At 51.9% G+C, this 24,101-nt stretch overlaps 5 protein-coding genes and 2 pseudogenes across 5 annotated transcripts; 3 read left to right on the top strand and 4 right to left on the bottom strand.

The window, feature by feature from the left end:
• Positions 1–65: 65 nt before the first annotated feature.
• On the bottom strand, positions 66–2,063 carry SAPIO_CDS2085 (FAD binding domain-containing protein; the record flags this gene model as incomplete). The annotated part of the gene is made up of 4 exons (XM_016785209.1): positions 66–877; positions 951–1,370; positions 1,459–1,613; positions 1,792–2,063. The coding sequence occupies 4 exons, from the start codon at positions 2,061–2,063 to the stop codon at positions 66–68; spliced, it is 1,659 nt and encodes a 552-aa protein (XP_016645087.1).
• A 3,100-nt stretch (positions 2,064–5,163) lies between these two features.
• SAPIO_CDS2084 (uncharacterized protein) lies at positions 5,164–5,779 on the bottom strand (the record flags this gene model as incomplete). The annotated part of the gene is made up of 3 exons (XM_016785208.1): positions 5,164–5,212; positions 5,275–5,343; positions 5,475–5,779. 3 exons carry the CDS (start codon positions 5,777–5,779, stop codon positions 5,164–5,166), a joined length of 423 nt encoding a protein of 140 aa, XP_016645086.1.
• Positions 5,780–6,659: 880 nt separating this feature from the next.
• On the bottom strand, positions 6,660–7,499 carry SAPIO_CDS2083 (annotated as a pseudogene; the record flags this gene model as incomplete).
• Positions 7,500–8,677: 1,178 nt separating this feature from the next.
• On the bottom strand, positions 8,678–9,463 carry SAPIO_CDS2082 (uncharacterized protein; the record flags this gene model as incomplete). The annotated part of the gene is made up of 2 exons (XM_016785207.1): positions 8,678–8,700; positions 8,770–9,463. The coding sequence occupies 2 exons, from the start codon at positions 9,461–9,463 to the stop codon at positions 8,678–8,680; spliced, it is 717 nt and encodes a 238-aa protein (XP_016645085.1).
• Positions 9,464–14,064: 4,601 nt separating this feature from the next.
• On the top strand, positions 14,065–14,784 carry SAPIO_CDS2081 (annotated as a pseudogene; the record flags this gene model as incomplete).
• A 4,627-nt stretch (positions 14,785–19,411) lies between these two features.
• On the top strand, positions 19,412–22,372 carry SAPIO_CDS2080 (Uncharacterized protein; the record flags this gene model as incomplete). The annotated part of the gene is made up of 2 exons (XM_016785206.1): positions 19,412–21,583; positions 21,650–22,372. 2 exons carry the CDS (start codon positions 19,412–19,414, stop codon positions 22,370–22,372), a joined length of 2,895 nt encoding a protein of 964 aa, XP_016645084.1.
• A 593-nt stretch (positions 22,373–22,965) lies between these two features.
• Positions 22,966–23,772, top strand: SAPIO_CDS2079 (uncharacterized protein; the record flags this gene model as incomplete). Its single annotated transcript, XM_016785205.1, has 3 exons — positions 22,966–23,117; positions 23,229–23,259; positions 23,470–23,772. 3 exons carry the CDS (start codon positions 22,966–22,968, stop codon positions 23,770–23,772), a joined length of 486 nt encoding a protein of 161 aa, XP_016645083.1.
• Positions 23,773–24,101: the final 329 nt, after the last annotated feature.

The raw sequence follows: 24,101 nt of genomic DNA, 5'->3' as shown, positions 1-24,101 counted from the left end.
ATTACCATGCTATCATAACCTCTTCCCAGCTTCCATCTGCCCCATAATCCTCCCTCAAGTACTTCCTACGCCTTGCAAAGCCTCTCATTCACAAGCTTCCATTTCTCGGATCCAGGGGTCGACTTGACCCAGAACACTCTATCATAGTCGTACTTCTCCTTGATCCTAAGCAGCTTAGGGTACACGGGTCCCCAGAACGCATTCTGCCAATTAGGCTCGTTGGGATCGCCCTCATTGCTATACACGGCGCTGTTAGGAGTCTCACGCCTAATGATGCCCCCAATGTCATTAGTAACTGCATCGAGCACCTCGGCGCGCCTCTCCGCAGAAAGGCAATCCTCTAGAAAGTACAAATAGACTAGAATATCCGCCGTATTCCTAAAAGTCGGGTGGACAGCACTGAGCGCCTGATTCGGATCGGGAACGTGGTTTCCGGGGTTAACGAGGTGTCCCCCGAACCCGACGGCTGGGTATTTTTGGAGGACCTCTCGGAAGGCAGCAACGATGTTATCCCCATTTGCGACCGCATCAGTGAGCGAGATGAGGCGGCCGCCGAAACCAGCCTGGCCGTTGGCGGCGTGGAAGGCCGTGAACCACATCTCGTTGTAGAGCTCGCCAAAGTTGGAAAAGGTCTGCACCTCGGACCGAGTGTATGTGACGTTTGCGGCGTCGAGGTTGGCGAGCATGGGCTGGAGGACAGCTTCGAGCTGGGCTTTGGTCATGTTGGGCGCTACAAAGGGTTGGGCGATGATAGAGCCCTCGGAGGCGGCGTACCAGACGTAAATGCCGTGCTTGACGAGCTGGGGGCCGTAGGTGTGCCAGATCCTCCAGCCTTCCCAGAAAGTGTCGCCTGAGCCGACGATGTTGAGAGCCATGCCTAGTGTGGTGGATTAGTTTGGACTGGTGCTGGAAATTGTTACGTGATAGTGGCTAGGCTTTGCGTAACTTACCGGAGACTGGAACGCGGTTGAAAGTCTTGAATGTGACGGAAGTGACCACGGCAAAGGTACCCGGGCCACCACCCTTAAGAGCCCAAAAAAGGTCAGGATTCGTCTTCGAGTTGGCCGTAACATGATTCCCATCGGCCAACACGGCCGTGAATTGGAGTGCGTTATCCGACGCAAGACCGTAAATGCCAGAGAGAGGACCCTGGCCACCCCCCTGTACGTAGCCGCCAGCCACACCAACAGTGGGACACTCCCCGGCGAGGACGTCCTGGTCAGCGGCCCAAACAGCATCGTAGAGCTCATGAACCATGACGCCGGCGCCTGCAGTTACGGCCTTGGCTCTGTAGGTGTCCGGGCCGGACCATTTCTCGTGGAGGGTGATGTCTTTGAATCGCCAGGTGTTGATGACGAGGGCGCCATAACCTATACTCGATGTGTTAATCCTCAACGCTCTATCCTAAGTGCGGAAATAAGGAGAGATATATCACAGGTTGGGTTTCGCGAAACTCACCGACAGAACGGCCCATGAAATCGTGGCCGGTATTTCTAATGATGAGTCGAAGGTTATATTTCTTGGCAAACTTGATGCCGGCCTGGATATCCGAGACTTTGGTAGCCTTTATGACGTAGGTCGGGACAACGCCTTGCTTGCAGTCGCTGGTGCAGCTGCCAGCGTTGGAGGGATAACAGGTCGAGTTGGACCAGAAAGGCAGCATAGGCCAGGAACCCAAAGAAGCTCTTTTCTCAGCGAGGCCGGCGTTAGCTTTCGCAGTTTCATTCCCAGAAATGCAAGCCTATGTCCAAATTTGAGGGGAAGGCAGACGGTCGAGGAGAGCCCACTTACACCCAGTCCGGATCGGACCACTTAGACGTAACCTCAGCGCACTTGGCTGGATCATTAACACCAACTACTACCTGGCCCTCATAGGTGGCGAAGCAGGGCAGACCTGGAGGAAGCTCAACAGAGAGCCTACCGCCCACTTCGGCGGAGAGCTGATTCCATTTGCCCTGCGAGGGCCAGCAAGACTCGCCAGGGTAGCATTTGCAAGTGGACTGGGGACCGGCCTGTACGGCGACGGCGAGGAGTCCGAGGAGAGAGAAGCTGGACCACTTCATAGTTTTCCTTCCAGGGGCTCCTTTCTTCTCTTTTTGGGTCAAAGAGGGAAAGGGGGATGAGAGGAGAAAAGAGATATGGGAAGGGCTGTTATAATGGGAAACTTCTTTGAAGGATGACGGAAACGTAAGAAGGGAGCAGATGGGATGAAGTAGGCATGTCAAGTCCTTATTATACCCATTTTCTCGAACCCGCGGGAAAGGATAGAATGTATCAAGGGCCGTGCTCGCTCATGAGAAAGGAAGACCCTGAAAATATAGGATCACACTACTCAGACTCTCGCAGAGCAGGGCCAAGAAGACTGCGGCCATGGCCAGTTCGATTCCGCGCTCTCTCTTCTCCCCGGCCCTATTCACAAGACACACATGCGTCCCTTAGTGAAGATAGCATGCTCTGACCATCCCCCCTTGCGGAGAAGAACAATAAACCAAAGTTGACTGAGCGGAAAACCGGGCTCTCTATGTTCCCCGTTCCACGAGATGCAAAACTACAACGGACGCTAGAGATGCAGCCTATCCGGCGACATCGGGATGGATCGTCAGTTTACTCGCAGATGCCATGACTTACGGGCTCAGCGGCAAATAGAGAAGGCCGGGATGCTTTCTCCCTTGATTCCTATTACCACGCCCTTTCAGACGAGAAGGATAACTAGGATAGGACAGAGGCCTTGCACGCAACTGCAAGGTAACACTAGCGGAGAGTCTAAGGGTGAAGTCGAAATACTCCCCCGCCCCTTTGTTTCCAGCTTCCTTCGTCAAAGAACGTGCGCTCGCCAGGTCGCAGTCCTCCGTTCCTCGTAATGAGGGCATGATGCGGAGGACTCTATTAATAAAGCGCAAGGCGGGAAAGCAGACATACGTAGCCGTACAGTAGCGTCAACCAAAGTTTCCTCAACAAAGAGTCGGACGAAGTCGATGCATCTGGGGCCAATTGTCGTTGATGGGCAGGTCTTTTGAACCCTGTCCAAGGCGAGCATGCTTGTCATCTCAGCTTGGGGGTTGTAATGGCTTACCAACCCTTCCCATTGGGGCATCAAGTCCGAGGTGTCATTGCCCCTGCAGAGCTCTTCTCGGATGCCCTGGGCCCAGCAGACGAAGTTGAGCACGAGAGACCGGGGGACAGGTGGGAAACAACTAACGCGGAGTTGCAATTGGAACGCCCGATTCCAGGCATTTAGCCTGGCGTCGAGGCCACGCGGAGTTTCTCCATTGAGTAAACATTTATCTGATGCAATGGCACCGTGGCATGCAGGAGATAGAGTAACGCTCTTATTCATGGATGATTGTCCTTCATTGTTATGCACGAAAAGCTGGAATAACGCATGATGTGCAGCCAATATTGGGGTACCAAGTAAAGAATCGTACAAATCATCGAGGCTAGCAGAATCGAGTAATGTCGTATTCGATGCGTACGGCATGCTGCTCGCAGGACCTCGCAGGATAATATTGGGTGGGGCTTTAGCGCAGGTCGGCCAGTTGTGTAGGATAATTTCCAATGCTCAATTGACTTGGCACAGGGACTCGGGCGGCGCTGTCAGGCGAGTCTGAGGACCGTGAGGGTGCGAGAGTCAACGGACCGGCATAGGGCACCGGACGGGCTCGGCGCGCTAGAACGTAATCGGTAGAATAACGGCGATGACCACTGGAGCTTGGAGGCGAAGAGCAATACGCCTTTGTCTTTGACGCCCTGCTGCACGGCACAGGACTCACTAAACAGACAGAGGGCTGGCCAGCGAATATACACTTACCGCCCTGACTGCAGATCCCAAGGACCCAACGGGGCGGGCGGCACGACATCCGGTTCCATACTTTGTTTTTTCCTCCCACAGGCTTTTGGTTGACCTGGTTGGGTCGTACGAAGTAATACATTGAGGAAGAAGGCCATTCATTTTCTCCGGAACACTTGGTTGGCGGTACCAAATATTACGAGGTCCCGGTTCAACATCTGCTGACATTCCTCCTATATCGGATCGGTTGGATCACAACGCACAAACGCTGTTGCTATGTCGTCCTTTGGACGGGAGCGGACGGGACGGGAGGTGGATAGGGCTCGGTCGAAAGAATAGACAGCGGGACGCGCAATAGCGAACGTGGGCAAATCGTCAGAACCGGGTCGACTAAGAGAGGCGCTAAAATTCGTGCTTCCCTCGCCAACCGGGCCCTTGGACCTCTCGAGCAAGCGCTGCAAGTTAAATGGGAAGCCGGTCAGTCATGTTTTTCTTGCCCCTCCATTCTAGATTGGAGAGCGGGCAAGTATGAAATTACCAGCTCGCGGACCGCTATTTCGTGCACATCGCCAGGCCTTCCGGCCCTGTCCTTCATGCACATTGGGTTACTACTAGCCTTCCACTGTTACCAAGCTACACAATGCCGCGAGAGGAAGGTGAGGGTTCAGGTGTAGGATTGCCCAGTCTCCATCGAACCATTGAACGGGAGTGGAAGAGAAGTCCACCGACGCGGGCGGGACGGGGGGTGTCAACAAGGGCACAGGCGTCTGCCATTCCCAATTCCGGGGGCCTAACGCACTCCCTTGGCCTTGGATTTGCAGCGGAGATGATCGTGCACAACTCCCGTGGGAGGCATCGCCGTGAGAGCGGGGAAGGTATTTCTCGCTCTCCGGTCTCTCAACTCCATCGAAGCAAGCTGTCGTCAAATTAGGGCACTTGTGGTGTACGGAATCCCCGGATCTGATCTCGTTTATTAAGTTTCCCCTGCCATTTGCGGTGCCAAGAGATTGGAACCCCATGTTTCTTCATGCGACGAACATAAATATAGTAATTACTCCGTACCTCAGCGCAAGGGTTGAGGCTTAGTTAGTTTCCCTGTTGGTCATAGTATTCGTTTAGTAATGTCTTGATCATGCCCATCGCGCGATTGCCGCAGGAAACAAGGAAGACTCGAGAGTTCACTTACTTCGTTCGAAAGTACGAGTGTTTGTCGAAGAAGAACAAGACTCCGCCATCGCTGCTGCGGTCCATCTACCGGCAGAAAGCGGCGTCAGTTCCCTATTACAGATCAAGGGCCGCACCAGTCAATACTCACCTTCCCTGACCGTGTTTGTCTCCTGGTTCCCGGTATTCCCCTCTCCATTCTCAACGGCGAATCAGAAAATCCGCGATGGCTGGCAGCCTACGTCGTACGCCCCATCTTTCCTTAACCTCAAAAGGCGAGTTAGCAAGCCTTACTGGGATAGGTGGTTCTCAACTTTACTTACTCGACTCTTGCTCTGTGGACATTCACTTCGTTCTGGCCGAGGTCGTACTTGGAGACCGTGACCAACCGCCTAGTTGAGGTTGTCATAGATCAAGATCACTCGCAGTAACAAAACGACGAGGGGGCTCTTCTGGGTCGCTCCTTCTGCTTCGAGACGACAGTAGCTAACCGTGTCGGAAGCAGGGAATGTAGCACCCGCACATTAGAGCAAAGACGAGGCCAATGATGACCCCGGCGAGGAAACCCTTGGTAAGCCTGCTCGAGGGCGGGCCCAAGGTGACCCACTGGTCCACGTTCAAGGGAAGGTTACTGGGCGAGGAGAGGGTGCTGTCCGTAGGACTTGGTTCGTATTTGGGGAGCCACTCGGTGACATGTGCATGCCTTGTCGTTGTTGCAAGGGTGGGTTCGTTTGTTGCGGTCGTTGAAGGTTGAGCATCGTGGCTGTAGTAGACCTGGGGATGGGGTGTAGGGCTGCTTTCGCCTGGGAGGTGATATAGAGGCGGCATGTTGATGTTGCAATATTAGTGATAGGCTCGAGTTGAGCTTGTTCTTAGAAGTCACGATTAGTGAACATGGAAGAAAAGAAGGGGAGGCAGAGAAGTGATGGAGATGGGGCTTGCTTTGGCACAGGAGATGAAAGAGTGAAATGGACGGCGACAGACCGAATGGGCCAGGATAAACAGGAAAACAGGACGAAATATGAAATAGTACCTTTGTAGCCTTGTAGCCTTGTAGCTTTGTAGCATCTCAACACCTCACACCATGGATCACACATCACCACTGGCAGGCACGACCAGCAAGTGAAGACAACAGATTTTATTCCCAGTTGAAAGCTGTATTGACTCTTGACCATTGACTTTTGATTGACCATTGACCATGAATTATTCCATTAATTGGCCAGCCTTAATTATCCCACTCCCTCCTTCTCTCCCAGCAACCTTCCAGTAGACTCTCTTCCCTTCTCTCCCAGCAACCTTCCAGTAGACTCTCTTCCCTTCTTCTTTATATCCTCGAAGCTGGCCTTTCTTTTCCCCCAATCGAGGAAGGGCTTGACCAAACGGATTCTCGCATTCGAACTAGAAGATGTGGATGTTCGTCGCTGGTGTTCAACAATCCACCATCCCATATGGTGTAGTGGTTAGCATAATGCTCTCTCATCTAATGAGCGCAGCATAGACCCTGGTTCGATTCCTGGTATGGGAGATGCTAAAACATCTTGATTTTTTTGCCTTTCTCTTCACCTTATCTTCTTCGTTTTTAATTTTCTTCTCCTCTTTTTTATTATTTTTATTTTTCCTTCTTATCCAAAGTCAACGTGTGCATGCACGGTGAGCATATTCAACTGTTGGTGGTAGAAAACCCTAGCGGCGGTGGAGGAGATCAACATCAATCACTCTCCTCGAGTATGAAACCTCCACCCCGACCAGTCTCCTCCCGTAGTTGCTCTTCTAAACCACTAATCTCACTCTCCATCATCTCTAGATCCGCATTAATTATCGCCTTCTCAAAATCGATGAGAGTGACGTTATCGTCTGGACCGATGATAAAATTATACCGATTGCAATCCCCATGAGCAATCCCCAAACCGTGAAGACGCCGTAACGCCGCCTGGCATACCTCGAGATCCTCCCAGCCAGCATGCCGACCGTCCACCTTCTCTAGGATGAATCCCATCACCCTACCTGCCTCGTGTACGTGGCCAAGGAATTTGGGCCCGATGCCCAAGGGTTGCAGGCGCTGATAGATTCGGGTCTCGGCTTCGATGTACTGGACTTCCCAGTGAAATCGAGCCATCTTGGAGATGATGGTTCGCTTGGTCTGGCTTTCCGACCCAGGACTGCCCTCTGTAGAGTTTTGTTCCTGCTTCCATATGGACTCTTGAGCGAGTAGGGTGAGTTGTTTGGTCCTTTCGAGGTCTAGAAAGCTAACCGTTTCCGAGTGCCAGATAGTCTGCACACCCGGCAGCTCAGTTTTAGACAGTGTTGGTTCCAATTTTCCAGATGCTGCGTTGCGAGAAATGTATGCCTGGTTCCAATTGTCCTTGTCATATGGCAAGGGAGGTAGAATATTGTGGAAGTCCAGTGGCATGTCTAAAAGTGAATCATCATCGAGTGCACCGGCTTGGATGGTAATGTACTTGACGTTGGTTCCGGCCAGGATCCGGAAGTAGTTTTCGACTCTACCGCCTGTGGAAAGCTCCATGGAAATGATGCGAAGAGGTTCCATCTCGATTGCTGTGACTATTTCGACGGAAAAGGAAGGATTTAGGCTCGACTTATTCCGGGTTTGACGGGGAGACGACGCACGGCGTTGAAAGAATGGCTCGTGAACCAGTCCGGACAAGATCACGTTCCAATTGTTAGTGGTCCGGAGTGCCGCAAATATCGTTGATACTTTGTTGTTTGGTCTAAGGATGGCTGACAAGCGCCTTGGAGAGAGTTCGACTATTGGCTGCCTTGTGCTGGCTTCCTGCAGGCTCTCAAATTTCCAACACTGGGATCTGGTAAAAAAGTGGCACGGAGCGCTACGGCGTTGAGCCAGCGGCAATCTCCCACTGATGCACCAGTTAGAAGGAGGAGGGATTCTAAAAGTAGGGCGACGACGAAACTTCAACTGCTGTTGCCTGTAGCCCGGTCGTAGGTCCATTTGGAAGCAGAGCAATGGGGCCCAGATAGATCTATAAGAACCCGATCTCTATCAAGATGACGGAAAACTCATCTTTCACCGGGGCACTTCCATCACCACGAGCGCCACGGAGCAACCAGGTATGAATTCTTTGGCAGCGCCCATCATGTAGAATAAGGCTAACATGAACTCACCAGTATCGAATTACGATTGATGAATGAGGCCGAGGCGTCGAGCATTTAACTAACCCATCCAACCTTCTGAAACCAAATATCAATCATCTGAGGTTTGTATAGTTGGCAACCCGGATGCACTACGTATCCCATTGCTCATGTCAATTGATTAGTGCTGGAGAGATTCGAATTCGCCATGTGCACCTGGGAAATGATCCAGTACACCTGCGATTGTGTCAAATGGGAAGGTCTCTGGCAGGCATTCCCTGATACCAGCGGCCTCTGTCTACGTTATTAGACACTCAACACCCTAGGAGAGACTTGCCCGTTCTGGAAACTCAAACATATGGAAGATGTCGAAAGGCCTCGGCCATACTCGATGCGTAGTACAGGCAACATCACGAAACATATGTGCCAAGTACAGAGGACGAGGGGTCACCCGCAAGTAATGGCAAACAGCAGGACACTGCCGTTGCAGTGTCCTTGGAAGTGCTCTGCATGGCAGATTCTGGAGCCCAGAGTTGAAAGCGAAGCAATGTAGATTATTGTAATACCAACATAATAAAGAATGGTCCCAAGGCGCCTTCACCTTCCCTCATACCACCTTCACCATGTCTCGCTCAGAGCCCCTGTGCAATCGCAACAGACTCCATCTGACCAAACCAAGGGCCGCCCACAGTCACCGCAACAATGCGTACTGAAGGGAGACCGGGGACTCGCGCTAGCTTGGCGCCTCTCAGGAGCCAGCTCCTCAACTCTTTCCTCTTTAACGGTAGTCAGATTCGGCGAGGGCTTGGGTTGGGCAATTCGCAGAAGCTCTCTTTTGCGAGAACGCCCGGCGCACTCACGTCCCAATAGTATTGGCCCGGTGCCATTCACAGATGCAGAACCACGTCCGGTGGTGTCAGGATGGAAATCGTGAGGGGCTGGGCTACTGTGAAAAGAGCTAAAGCCAGGCATAGTGGGGTCTTCTTGCCCACCGGAAGGATTAGGTTCGTATGCGGCGTGGCAACAATTCGGTAAGGGCCACGAATGGGAAGACGATCGGCGGGGGCTAAACGATGGGTTATTCTCTTCATGCCGCTGGTGGCAGTCACCCTTAGCGGAACTGGCGTCTCGAGGCTCATCTCGAACATAGATGGGAATCGGGATCCAACCCAACAAGGTGACACCGGAATCAGTAGGGAAGTGAGCGTTTTGTAGACCCGTGGTGTACTCTGGAAAGATGTTGGAGCGAGGATCGGGGATATTTTCGTCGTCTAATCCGAGGGAGGAGTAAGCGCCCTTCTCTTCGGCCACGCAAGCTTTCGGGTCATAGTGCAGTGCGTCTCGGCGGTGAGTTACGTCTCTGTCTCCACGACAGGAGTTCCTGTTCCTGAAGTTATTGTTCATGGTGTTGCGGTAATGGTTGGGGTGAAACATCAGAATTTTCGGTTGATTGAGATTGACTTCTTTGAGTGGATGGTTCTTGATCTGCCTCCCCACGGATATCGCCTTCCTGCGGAATAAACTTCTTATATTAGCGGAGCTGGAAGCAATATTGAGAACCAGTGACACATATCCGGCATGGTGGTGATTCAGGAATTGACTCCTATCATCCCATGACAGGCAGTCTGGCTACGAAAACCGCTTGCACAAGCCTCCCAGTCTACTCATCACCGCCTGGAGAGCTATTTACTGGCGTCATCGGAGGCATTTGAAATAAAGGTATCCCAAACTTTTTAGTCAGAGAAATCCATGGTGGGAACATGTTAGAGGAGGTTTGCAGATGTTCGAGTTTAGTAACCCCATTGATACGTCGTGAGTTGTGAGGATCCCCAGTCACTAGGCATGAAACGCCAATACTGACTAGTCTTTTTCTCCCTGGAGGAAAAGTATGGTGCCAAAAGGGGAGATGATATTTTTTTTGGCTGCTGAATCGATCTGGCCCAGTCTCTGAAGACTTTGTAGAATCTCCTCAAGGCCTAGAGATTCCTGGGGATATTCTACCTGATGTAGACAGCTGTCGAAGAGTTTTGTTCGAATCCGGTGTTGACGGATTTCTGCTTTTCTTTTCGTCATAATCCTACAACGTAGGCTCACCGGCTCATAGAATAATATCGAATGCTTGAAGTCTTTTGGAAATACCTCGGGAGAGTATCGAAAACCTCGTTACTTCATTTGGCGCAATGACGCTCCCGGATGGCCTTCGCACCCTTCAGCCTCCGATATTGCTAGGCCGTTTTAGGGATGATGTGTGGCTGGATTTCGGAGTCCGACCCGGATGCTACCAGGGAATAAGGTATTCAGCAAGGGACATCCATGTGAACGCGCTGGTGACTAAATCCGGAGGCGTTTGATCAATCAGTTGGCTATGGAGACAAGTTTGTCGTCGAGCGAACTGCCTCGTATGAAGCAAACTACATGTTGTTTCAAAGGGCTACGAAGTCATCCTCCTTTCTTCTGCGGTGACTTGTCAGCAGTTAAGTGCACAAGCTGTCGATCATATCCTGGTCGCCAGTGCTCAAGATAATAGCGATCGACATGGGCGCACCTCTGCCGGATGCGCGAAAATTATCTGCGTACGAGAGGTTAAGGTGGCGCAGATAATCGCTCTGATCAATCATTAACCATGGATGAGGAAGTCTCGGTTGCCGCGGGTTTTTCCTTGGTTAGACTTCCATTAAGAAAATTATGATGTGCCCTCTGAGTTATGCGGATCTCTGAATCGTGGGGGCATGGACTCAGACTGACCGCGTCAATGTAGATCTCTGCTTGCTTGATGGGTGGTCGAGGAGCGGAAATGAGAATCTGGTGTGCGGATGGGAAGACGATCCTGGTCCTTCTCCTGCCCATTGATCCAGGAAGTCTCGACAAAGGCGCTCATACTCAGACTTCGTGTGTGCGAAAGCAAAACTCCTAACGTCATCGTACCATGTTGCTAAAATCGAGCATACTACCTTTGTATGTCCAAACGACCGAGTGGAACAGCGACCGGGTTGACTCTGCTGGAAACAGCGAGTCGGGGAGAAACTGGTGGGTTTGTGCGACCCTTGAGTGTGCGCTCTTCCTTGTCTCCACGTGCCCATGACTGATGTCGCGAGGTCTGAGAATTGGTGTCATTTGCAACAATTTCTCCTCCTGGTTTAGGTTCACGACAAGTGTGAAGCCTATGGGGGAAGGAGAAAGTGTGAACCCTTGTTGAGGTTAGGGGCGATCAAGTCTGGTTCACAGAGAAGGGGTCCAGAAAGGGGGTGGTCATTCTCAAACAGACTTTGACCATGTTTCGTTTCATGCTGTGTTTCCCCATTGTGGCATTTTTAGCCAACCGCATCGCGTCTGGTCCGTTTCTCCCTGCTCCGGAGCCAACCAACGCTGCCGTAGCATGAGACTGGTTCAGCCACCCTTTGCCAACCAATTGGCTGGATAACCGGCGATTCACTGCAGGGGTTGTTCACCATGTCGATGGTCCTTAATGGTTCCCTTTGGGAGCAGGAACAAATTACCAATGCAACAGGCAGAGAATCTCAGCATGACCGTCGTTCGACGCAAAAAACAAATACTACGAAGTATGAGATAGCTTTGAAAGAAGCTCGGAAGACTCTCGGAAGAGCAGGAATCCTGTGAATAAATTCAAGGAAAATGTGCGGGTTCGCTCGGAGGAGATACCACTTGCTAGCAAGTCGATAAAGAGAGGGAATCGTATGGTGTAGCGCGTGGTGGTCAGACTTCGGCCGCAGAAGCCGAGTCCATTTGGGGGCCGAGCCAACACCATCGGCAGTCCGTCCAACAGTAGCCGCTTTATCAGCATTCCCTTGACTTCAGCTTCAGGTCAGCGACTGCACTATTCTGCTTGTGAGGCCTTTCAACTTGCCACCCTTCTCCTCCGCGGTGCAGCCCTCATAGCCCCGTATGTTCGGATATTCTGCTAGTGTTTCGATCTCAACACCAAGGCGCATATCCTAGGACCGAGACAGTTTAGTGCTGGGAAAAAAGCCCATCCTTTAAGTCAGAACACGGCTGGCGATGTAAACTGCAAATGGTGAGGTGGCGGGGGTGGCTTTCGCCGTGGTTCCGTCGCAGCCAACAAGGGCCTGATGTGTGGGGTGTAAGAGGGGGGCAGAGGGGCGGCCGAATGTTTCAACTGATCGCCGCAAACACCTTGCGATGGTCTCCCATTGACTGCCAAGTTACGAACCGCAGAAATGGTCCCTTTTTTGGCTTTCCTTTTTTCTCGGGCCCCTTCCTTGTCGAAAGGGCTTTTAGCGTGTCCGAAGTCGAGACATCCAGATCAAAAGAATACTTGATCCCCCCCATCGCCATGCCAAACCCGACTTCTTGGTCTGACCCTCTTTCCTTCTCGTGTCTGCAGCGTTTGCCCATCCTCATCTCCCTTCCCAGATTCTCCACGATCTAAAACAAGGGTGCCCACTTTGTGGTATCCATCCGTGGCATAACAAAGCCCGTTCCCGAAGGTCCTTACAACTTTGCAAACGGCCGAACGACCAACATCCTTGCTGCGGGAACCCACTCGACTGCTTCGCAGACATCCCAACGACCTGATTTACCTGGACGGCGCTGGACGCACCCACTCAAGCATTGTGATCCACCATTTGTCCAAGGTGCAACTGGGGATCAGATCGTTGCCTATTCTGGACCGCCTAGCCAAGATCTGGCCATTTGTCTTCGCTGCAAGCATCGCACTCACCAGAGGGGCCAAGGCAAAGGGGCCGATTCAACTGCGGAAACAGGTTTTGCGTTCTATCCGAGGCAATCCTATCTGAAACTCCCTGCTCTGGAGCAAACGGACTCAGTCTGCTGGTGTTGGTGCCTGTGAAATTGTGTTGGTGTTGATAATCTATATCATCATCCTCCACGATCACCGACCTACTTCGCACCCTTCGCGCCTTCTTCATTGTTCGGAACCAATCGTCGAAGTCGCTCTTTCCTCTGATTTCTCTCTCCTTGGTTTGCTAGGAAGCTGCAATCACAACACAACATCACGATATCATCACAGAAAACAATTCAAAAATAATATTTAATCTCGATCGGGGCTTTTCTCATCCGCATTACGTGCAGCTGCCGCTTCGCCTCTTTTTAATCTCAACCGATCTCCATCAACAAGGACGAGCTGCGCTTCGCCTCATCCTTCCATACCAAACAATTAACGAAAAAAGGCCATTCCAACTACCAACACGCATTCCTTTGATCGAAACGCCCAACGAAGGTCCTCAGTGAGAGAGACGTTGAACCCTCCCGGCCTCTCCGAGCCTCCTTTTGTAACGACGACAACTCTCGCAGCGTCTCCAGTGTCATTAGGAGGAATCCGATAGGAGAACCCTATTGGCTTCGCGGCTGCACTGTCTTCTCTGAGGACTCGCCAGGCATACCTTCTACTTCAAACCTGGGCCTACAAGGCATGAAGTCGATCGATCTTGATTAATATTCGGGATCCTCACTTCTCTTCTACTTCTCCACTCCTGCCCAGCAGCTCTCTTTTCCAGCCCTTTCTTTACTGCCTACATAGTGGTCGAGTAGTTCCCACTCTTGGAGAGATCGACGCCACCTTACAGCCGCATTGACGGTTGCTCATCCGTTGTGAGCCTATTTTCACTTACACGGGCCCCAACGGTCGCCTTCTGAGACGTTTCGCGTTTCGGAATTTACCAACACAACCCTCACCCTTAGCCTCACCAAATACCTCTTCTTTGGTAACAAAGGGAGTAAGAGATTGCAATTAGCGACTCTCGATTTTTCTATTTCCAGCTTCCAGCATTGAAAATTCGAGAAGTGACACGGAAAAAGATCGGTCACCTGAACGAGTGTCGACTCAGCCGGCTCAACCTGATACCGACTGTCCGCCTATTCCGAGTCTTCGTTTTACCTTCCGCGTCTCTCCTATAGGACTCGCGGTTTTTGAATAAGCCCATTTCCTAGGAGACTTTTCCTCTTCTCTGTTTTCCGATCGGAGTGGCGTTCCCCCTCAGTTCTTTCAACTGCCTCAGTCCATCACGATGCAGCGTCGCACGCAATCGCCTCTCTTGAGCTTCGCCCTCGCAGCTCTACTGCTGTCGACGACCATTTCGGCCGAAAGGTCGCTGGCGGACATCATGCGAGTGAACTCCATCCCCGAACAATGCCTACGAATCTACGAGACCCCCGTCCCCGGCTGCACAGAGAAGGATTTCGAGACTCAGACCTGCTCCACCGCCTGCATTCGAGGCCTCACCTCCATGCAAACCAGCATCCAACAAAACTGCGCCAACGTTCGCGCGAGGTCCGACACGCTCCTGGGCCAAACCCTCCTCGGCAACCTTGTGAGCATAATATGCCGCAACAACGTTCGCCAGCCGACGTCGACGCCCGTCGCAACGCCGACGACGTCGGCGAACAGGAACACACCCACACCGTCGGAAGGAGAGAGCCGTACGACCCCAACGATCCCAACATCCCTGGTTGTGGCCCCCTCTTTCACCTTTATTCCCATTAACAGCGATGTAGGCCAGGGCACAGACGATGCTCAGCCGCCCGAGCAGACACCAGCGACGGACAATAACGACGACGAGGACAACAAGGACCGCGATGGGAAGAGCGGAAACCAATTTGACCGTCCGCAGGGTGCTGGCGGTAGTCCCTTCGATATCGTTGCGTCGCCCTCCGCTCACCTTGAGCCCGTTGTGGCTCAAGTAATACTAGCGGCGCTCGTGGGCCTTGCGGCGGTCATCGGTCTATAAGTTGTCCCGACTACAAATCAACACCATGAACTCATCATGTCATTTCCTTTTACAGCATCTGCGAGTCTATTGCGAAGGAAGAAACGGAACAGGTCGTGTTTAATGTCTAAAGGATCTGCAAGAACGCAATCCGAATCATGTCGGAATTCACGAGAACACATTGAGGCCCTTCTGCCTCTCTGTCCCGCATCAAGGTTTTCATATGTCTTTGTCATCATTCATTCCTTTGTTATGAGATTCACCTGGGCCGGGATAGACGGGAATCGAAAAGAAGTGCAAGGAGGCTTCGGTTATTCTGCCATGTTTTGAGTTTGGGACACACGAAAGGTGAGGCCCTGATTGTGGAGATTGGGATATTGAGGAGGAGTCTTTACGTGTATGATTAAATCGGGAGTTTTCTTGTATTGTAGCTATTTTGATACCAGGCAGACTTACGAGCTGCTAAAATGAAGGAGAATCCGAATGGATTACAAGTAAGCGTTTCGAGATTGTGAAGAATAATATTTCTGGGGCTATGGGGCCTGGACCGCAGTGTCCGGGACATGGTAGACGCAACGGTGCCTACGCCATTCTGAGAACCTACGGAGCAGCTTCCGACATCCAGATGGAGGCGAGACCCGGACATGCTAATATCCGGAACGGAGTCGACCCCTGGTCCCTCTTTCTCCCCGGACGGGACCCCACCTTCCGCTCCTAGCGCCGAGGTTGGCTCCATCGTACGAAGTACTCCGCAAATTTTCGTGGAGAGACGAGCCACCGTCGTGCATAATAAGTGTACTTTGAAGTGGTGTAGAGTTTTCTTTTGACAGATTTGAAGATTTTGAGGCAATAGCATTTTGTTTCCACTCCCGCTACGACCTTGCGTGGGGATCAGCAAGGGGTACAAGTATACACTGCAATCAGACTACGAAGCACGAAGTACACTAGAGCGAAGGAAGGGCATTATCTTGGAGGATTTGCGAGAGCAAAAGAAAAGAAACGAAAAGAAACGAAAAGAAAAGAAAGGGAAAGAGAGGAGCGAGTCTTTGAAAGGAGTATCGTTGTTGCTTGGGGGGGTTTGCAATTTTGAGTTGGCGTTCTGGATGTAACTCCTCCCCATGCACGAGATGCTTGGACTTTCCTTTTTCCACTCCTGGTTGGCAGAAGACTTTTTTCTTTTTCCACGAACATCACGGAGGAACCGACGGGGGTTTACGGGAGTAGGATGGAAGGGGGTGCATTTCCCATGCAGCGCCGCAGCGGTACTCTTGTCGGCTTGCGGTCCTATTCGACGAGAATGCATTATGGAATGGATTGGGCAATGGCGCGTTGCGGCTGTTAAAAGTAGCGGACCTCATTCTTTGTCATGTGCACCAAAGCACGTCCCTCTTCCTGCTTCCACCTCTTCCCGCATCGTCCTCTCCCCAGCGGATACGAAGTCTACGAAGTATAAGTAAATGAGATTCGAAGGGGAAAAAAAATGAAAGCAAATGTGAATTATCATACTGGGCATCCCTTCGACCGGGGTCGTTGGGGACATCGGGCTCGACAGGAACTCCGGGGGTATGGGCCCGCAATTTTATTGAATGGTAGTCGGGCTTGGCGGGCAGGGTGAACCTGGTCCGCGGTAGGGAGAGAAATGAAAAAAAGGGAGGGTGGTGGAAAGCTTGTCCATTTCACCGCCTCGCAGATGGAATGGGGAGGGAGAGAGATGATGATGCCGGATTGTTTGCATCTTGCAGCGTTGGGTTCCGTGGGAAGTCTAGAACTTTTGGGCGTTGGGCTCTCTCGTCCTTAAAGAACAGATATCCTGCTCGAGAAGCGTGATTGGTGTTACTAGAGTCCCGGATTTGAATCACACGGGTAAGCAGGACGGAAGGAATTTGGAACATTGAAAGGCTTGAATGCCAAGGAATGAAGGAACATAAAGCTGAAAATACCCTCGGTCAAGGGGAACGGATACTGATGAGCACGTCCCACGGCTCGGCTGCAAGCGAGGACTCTTAGTCTTGCGTTATCGCTCTTGGTCTCATCTAGACTAGATAGAGTCGGACACGATACGGCTGACCGCGGGGAACACCGGGTCCTAGTAGTGACAACTGGATGGCCGAAAGGGCCATGGGGCTGGAGTCGATAGGTTACTATTTCGAAGACATTTCTAACTGCGGAAGATGGTGAAGTTATCACGGGTGAAACGATCGATCTCAACGGGTTGTAGTTCTGTCCAACTCACTGCGGTACGAGTGGCTTGTGCGGGATGGCGGGTGTGATGTTGCCGGGCTAAACCCGGGCCGGCGATGAGCTTAGCAGGCCTCGGTTTGTTTGGCTGCCCAGTCAAATGTCCTTTTCACTATCTTAGTTTAGTTCCAAGACGGGATCATCTTCTCATCGTTGCCCGACGAAAGTGTGTGTAATGAATGTGTGATTGCTAAATCCACACGAATGAGAAGAAATTACGGCACTCGTATGCAGAAACAACTCAACGAGATGGTCTAGCCGGTGCTTCTGTGTTCGAGCGTGCGTTCGCGAGGTGGGAGATCCGGTAAGACGGTCAGCTTGGTTCGGTATGTGACCTCCCCGCCAGCGATAAGAAGCAGATCGTGTGGCGGTAAAGAGTACGAACGAAGTAATACCCCACGTTGGATGTTAGCCGTTGTGAGATCCGTCGTGGTCGATCCCGGAGCTGAACTCGGCCTGGGCCAATCCAATCCTGTCGAGATTCTAGAATCGTGAGTCACTTTCTATTCGAGGTGCAGAAAGTCGCCAACGAAAGGAGGAAGAAAAAGCAGATCGAGGTAGGAATATTGGAGTTTTAGTCACGTCGTGGCAAGAATTTCCTAGATGAGGTGAGCGGACATGAAAAGATTGGCTCGTGATCCTCCGCGTCGCTACCCAGAGCAAGGGTGCACCTGCCCTCCGTGGTGGGCACATGCCGTGCGATTGAGCGGTTGAGTGATTGGACCATCAACAAGGGAAGGTACATGGGGGGCTCTGATAAGTCACCCGCGACGCCACGGCGGAAAGAGCAACTCCAATGGTCCAGGGTCCTATCATGTTTGGGCAAGAGCAATGAAAAATTCTTCGCGAAAAGGTAGGGAGTTGAGATGTCGGTAATTACTTCCCGTCGTATAACAGTTTAGTTCCAAGTTTGTGACCCAATTGATCCAACAAGGATACTTCGAAGACTTTGCCACGACTCAGGACGGAGAACTTCCTTCTGCCTTGTAGATTTGATGTTTCCCCCCAGACGATCGTATCAATCTAGTGCCAATCATTCCTGAAGTAGTGCGTTGGGATCCATCCTCGCACTCCGCATCAAGCCAATTAGTTCTTCCATAGCAAAACATTCAATCTCTCGTCTGTGGAAAGACACGACACTACACCACAAAAGTAACAATTTTAACAATCTCTGGACCCTTGCACCTTGGAGGCTAGGGCGACTCTAGTGTCGTGAGGTGCCGACGGGTTGGTCGAACTGTTTATAAGCATCAAGCTAACGACTCATGGTTAGAATTTTCGCCCAGGCCGTCCCTCAACTTCGTGTTGAGAAGAAGTACTTAAGTATAGCTCCAACCCTGCCTCCCTCCGCCTTCGGTCGGCCGAGTTTGTTTCCCGTCTTCCAAGAGCAGAGAGATCTTCGAAAGAACCCTGGGCCATCTCCACTCGACTTTGTTTCGATCTTCCCGTTCCCGTCGACACGCCGCGGAACTTCAATGCGCCTACTGCGCAACACACGCCGAGGTGAGCAAACCCACAATCTCCCATATCACTAGTGCCTTTGATGATGCGTACTTCCGTCGGTGTTTCCGCGCCGGAATCCGTTGATTACTGTCATCGCCGTCATCGCCGTCATCATCGTCATTCCTCTTTGCCCCCTTCATTTTCGTCGCTCCAAAAGAAGAGATTTGTCAAAAAACATCCCAGAGATGTCACCACGCATTGATGCTAACAATTGCAAGTTTTTCTGCTATGAATACTATTAGGCCACATCCTAGTCCCTGCTTCGACGATACCTCCCCCTGAAGGCCGTCCGGTAGCACCCAAAGACCTGCCGGACGGAGCCCCGCGATTCCTCTAATTTTTTTTTTCTTTATTTTCTATCTCCGTGCTCGGCGATCGCGATTTTCCCATTTCCCGATCCGTCGCTCGACGTTGATTTTGCGCTTGCCAGGATTCCCAATTGGCTGGGGCGGGAATCTTGTTTCGCCTCCCGTCGAAGTCTTGGCCCTCTGCTTCTTGGCTCCTTGGCAAGATTTTCCCCAGATCCAAGACTTGCCAAGGACGGTTCTTTGCGTAACGGGCGCGATTGTAGAGTCCCGCCAAGCAGAACTCCAGCCTTGGCCTGCACTAGCTGGATCGCGAACAAGCATTGGCGTCTCGCCTCACACAGGGCTGCGAACCGATAGCATTTTCCTCTTGGCGCGCATCACCAAGAACAGATAGGAACAGGATTGGACAAGGCCAGCGCCGCCTAGTTGGAAAACACAGGGGCGGTGCGATTCTTTGAGCCTGTGCCGAGGGTGCAATACATTGTCTCCTCGATTCATTCGCCTCTCAGGGATCTCTTTTTTCCCTTCCTATATCTCTTATCGCTGATATAGAAGACAGCTCTGCGATACTACCATAATACCCTGCAACCACCGACACAATGGCGTGGGAGCATCTTTCCACCACCAGATCGCATCTGGTCTACATCATTCTGGGTGGCTTCACCTCCCTTTTCATGCTTTGCTCTTCCGTCATCAAGGAGCGCATGTACATCGGTGAAGCCACGGTCGCCACCGTCGTCGGCGTGATATTTGGGCCTCACGCCGCCAACCTAATCAATCCTCTGGAATGGGGCAATACAGATATTGTCACTTTAGAGTTCTCCCGTATCGTTCTCGTTGTGCAATGTTTTGCCATTGGAGTTGAATTGCCAAAGTACTACATGGAGCGGCATTGGAGATCCGTCGTCCTCCTGCTAGTGCCCGTTATGGCTTTTGGCTGGCTCATTACCAGCCTATTTATTTGGTGGATGGTACCTGCTCTGAATTGGCTGGATTCTCTCGTCGTCGCTGCTTGCGTGACCGCTACCGATCCCGTCCTCGCATCGTCCGTTGTCGGCAAGGGCAAGTTCGCCCAGCGTGTACCCAAGCACCTTCGAGATCTCCTCTCCGCCGAGTCTGGATGCAACGATGGCATGGCGTTCCCATTCGTATATCTTGCCTTGTACTTGATCTCCGGCCATTTGAAGGCGGGCCCGGTCACCTTCCACTGGATATGTTACACTATTCTATACGAGTGTGTATTTGGTGCCTTTTTTGGTTTCATGGTCGGGTACATTGCCAGACACGCTATCAAGTTCTCCGAGGAGCGTGATTTGATTGACAGAGAGAGTTTCCTCGTGTTCTACTTTGTTCTCTCTCTCTTCTGCGCCGGAGCTGGAAGTATGCTCGGCCTCGACGATCTCCTGGTCGGCTTCGCCGCTGGTGTCGGGTTTTCCAACGATGGTTGGTTCTCTGAGAAGACGGAGGAGTCGCACGTCTCTAACGTCATTGATCTCCTTCTTAACTTGTCGTACTTTGTCTTCCTCGGTACCATTATCCCCTGGCAAGACTACAATGACACTGACATTGGCCTTTCTGCCTGGAAGTTGGTTGTCATTGCCCTCCTGGTCATCTTCTTCCGTCGCATCCCCATCATGCTGATGCTCAAGCCAATCATCCCGGATATGAAAACCTGGCGAGAAGCCCTATTCGCAGGTCATTTCGGCCCCATTGGTGTGGGCGCCATTTTCGTCGCCCTTTTGGCTCGTGGTGAGCTGGAGTCTGGTGACAGCGTCCCCGAGCCGGAACTCCCACCCGAGACGCATCCCAACTACAGGCTTATCCGGCTGATTTGGCCGATTGTCACGTTCATAGTCATCTCCTCCATTATTGTTCACGGTTCCTCGATTGCCGTCTTTGCCTTGGGCAAGCGTATCAACACACTGTCGCTTACTATGTCGTATACCCAAGGTGGCGAGGAGGGACCTTCGTGGATGAATAGGCTGCCGAGGCTCTCGTCACAGTCTAGGTCTCAGATGAAGACCATGTCGGACACGGAAGGTGAAGAGATGCCCACTCTGCCTCCCGGTACCCTACCTCCAATCGGTCTCCCCGGTCACTTCTTACGTCGCCAAAGGGAGGAAGAAGGACCGAGTAGGAACGGTAGCAGGGCCTCGTCTCGCGTGTCCCGTCGCCGCAGGAAGAAGAAGTGGGATGACGGCATTGGACCCGGTGGCCCCGTCGAGCAGTCTGCCATTTTCCCCACCCAGAGGACTTCTGATATGCTTAGCCCAACGAGCGTTGTGTCCCCAGGATTAGAGGGCGAAGTACCTCCGGAGGAAAGGGGTTCTCAGTCAACCTCCCTAGCTGCTAGCGATACCGAGAATCGCACACCCACCGCAGTGGAGGCTGCACGGACCGAGGCGGAACCTGAGGAAGTGCCGTTGACTCTCAAGGTTTCCGCCTTTGAACAAGGCAACCAGATTGTATTCGAGGATGAGGAGGGTGACGTACTCGGTGTCACCGATACAAGGGAAGCGCGCGCTCCTCGCGACTCGGAAAATGATAGCGACCGCCCAAGCCCAGGCACGCCTGGCCCGATCTTGACACCGGAGGCTGCGGAGACACTCAACAACAAGCTAAACCCTTCTGGCCAGGGCTCAAAGTGGTCTATGGACCAAATCAAGGGCAAGATGAATGAGATGTACCGCCAGAAGATGGAGAAGAGGAAGCAAAAGTCCAAGGAAGAGCGGAGACACGAGCCTGCGCGGGCCTTCCAATTCGGAAATACGGTAAGCCTTACCCTCGTGGATGCACGCATTGTGTAGACTTGCAATTAACTAACTCTCCATCTATAGGTCATCGTGGAAGATGCCGAGGGTGAGGTCGTCAAAACCTATGAGCTACCCTCCGAGAAGCCTGGGGCGCCCAGCAACGATCTCATGAGTCAAGGACTCAAGTACATCGGTCTCGCAAAGGCTATACCTGCGGCCACCTCCCCCGATACCGGCGAGCCAGCTGAACGCGGCAGGAGGAAGAGCAGGACTGAAGCGGACGACAACGAAGAGGAAGATGACCGCCATATCCGCTTCACGATTGGCGGCGAAGGTAAACGGTTGACAAAGGAGGCGTTTATCGCAGAGATGCAGAAGCTCGACGCTCGCACGCGCAAGGAGGTCGTCGCCCAATCTTCTGCGTCCCTAGCCGTCAAGAGACTGGCCACCCAGGATGCGCCGGATCCGTCTGCTGCTCCCACCAGAACCCCTAAGGAAGGATCCACCGCGGGGCCGGGCCCGAGGATTACGACCACCTTGCCTACCCCCCAGTCAGACATGTCCTCGGGCCTCAAGGGGCCGTCGCAATCCCGCAGGGTGGCGGGCCTTTCGAGCTCAACCGCTATCGACGACGATGAGGATGAAGAGACACCCGCCGAGAGGAGACGGCGAGAAGCGGCTCTAGGTATGACGAGCCACGCCGATGATAGTGACAGTGACGAGGAGGGCAACCCTAGGGTGCCGCCAGCCGAGAGGAGAGGTATTCGGTTTGCGGATGCATTGGAAAGGGGCAGGAAGAGGGAGTAGACGGGGAAAAGACGACATGCTGTTGGATTATAGACGATGGCAATTTGTTTTGAGTTTCTGTTTTGGGGATACACTGGAGAAGCTACGGATTTGATTCTTCTGTTCTCCTCTTCGATGTTGATTATGGTTTACTGTTGAGTTGATGAAAAGATAGATAGGGCATGTTGGAAGAGCGAGATTGGGATTTTGGTCTGGCTGCTTTTTTTTTTTCCTTTTATCCATATAGAAGCAGAAGCATAATGAGCGATCTTGATTCCCATGCTTTCCTTGAATCACTGGTATTTATTCTCTAGCCGTCTCATGGACATTGCATAGCCCAAGATCCAGTGACCACCGTACAATTGTAGAAGTCGTCATCTCGCCAACCTGCTCTCCTTCGTGGAACCGTCCCGAGTCCCTCTCGCGCCTTCCTTACCATTCCCCCCCCCCCCTTCCTCGTCTTGCCGACTAGAAACATCCTCTTCTTCGTTCTTCTCCCACACCAAACCCTACTTCTCTTCTTTACACGCCTTAACCCATCCCATCATTTATCAAATAATCATTAACCACCTAACTCAACCATCAATCTTATTCCATCTCGAAATTCCCCCAAAATGGACTCTACCAGCGTCGGCAACAGCCAGCAGCAGGATCCCAGCTCCAACCATCAGGCCGCCGCTGGGCCCTCTGGCCCTCAGGCCCAGGTCGTCCGACGCACTCCCCCTTGCATCAACTGCGTCTACCGATACTCGTTGGCGTGCTTGCAGTAGGAATGCTATATCGTCAAGGGTAAGTGTGCAGTCCCCCTTCCCCAAAAGGATAGAAAGAAAGAAATCATTCAATTGAAGGCATCAGTGCTTATTCTAGTGATTTTTAGGATCAACCGATGGGTGCCTTGGCTGCAAGGAGTACCATAAAGAGTGTTATGACGTTCCCAACTCAATTCTGCCTGTGATGGACAACTTTGAGCTTTTGTATGCTTATTGTAAGGAGAATGACACAAAGGAAGCCCGCGAGGTCAGTTGATCCCTCTTCTTTCTCTGTTTTCGTGTCCTTTCCCCCTCCCTCACTTGGAAACCAAAACTTGTGTATGCTAATGTTTGATGTTGATTTTCTAGGCTCTCAAGGCTGCTGCTAAGCATACCACCATTGCATGCATCAATGCACCTGTTGAACATTTTATCATTGATGTGAAGGATGAGGGTGAGATTGGAGAGGCTGATAGGCATGGCGGTGGCATTTTTACTATGACTGAGGAGTCGGAGGCTGCCTTTGTCGGTGAGGAGGATGAGGACCAGCACGACACGGCTGCCAATGAGAAGTTTTTGAAGAGCCTCGAGAGGGCTCAGCAGGCTATTCTTGAAGCTTTGAGGGAGCTTCACGAGAAGATGGCCCGGAAGCAGAACGAAGGCAAGAACTAGGGCACATGGATACATTGACAAGGACTGATTAGGGCACTAGCCAGCTAAGGAGGAATTAGGATTTTGTACAATGCCTGAAGGGTATCCTTATTTTGAGGGGGATTCTTTGATGGATGGTAGAGGATCTACTTTTCCCTGGTTAGCTGCTTAGAGGCCTTTCATATTGAGACTGAACTGAGCAGAATGTCCAATGGAACTTGAATTCCCAGAATGAAGAAAACAGAGCAGGGAAGAAGGTCAACTAGAGATTTTAACAATGATCAAGCCTGCCGTGAAGCGCATCCATTTTTTTATCCTCGACGAGCTAACCACCGTCATCACGGCCTGTC

Source organism: Scedosporium apiospermum (genome assembly GCF_000732125.1).
Source record: "Scedosporium apiospermum strain IHEM 14462 chromosome Unknown SEQ_SAPIO_0085, whole genome shotgun sequence".
NCBI classification, from domain to species: Eukaryota; Fungi; Ascomycota; class Sordariomycetes; order Microascales; family Microascaceae; genus Scedosporium; species Scedosporium apiospermum.
The sequence above is the reverse complement of the archived record's forward strand: the minus strand, read 5'-3'. Positions and strand labels throughout refer to the sequence as shown.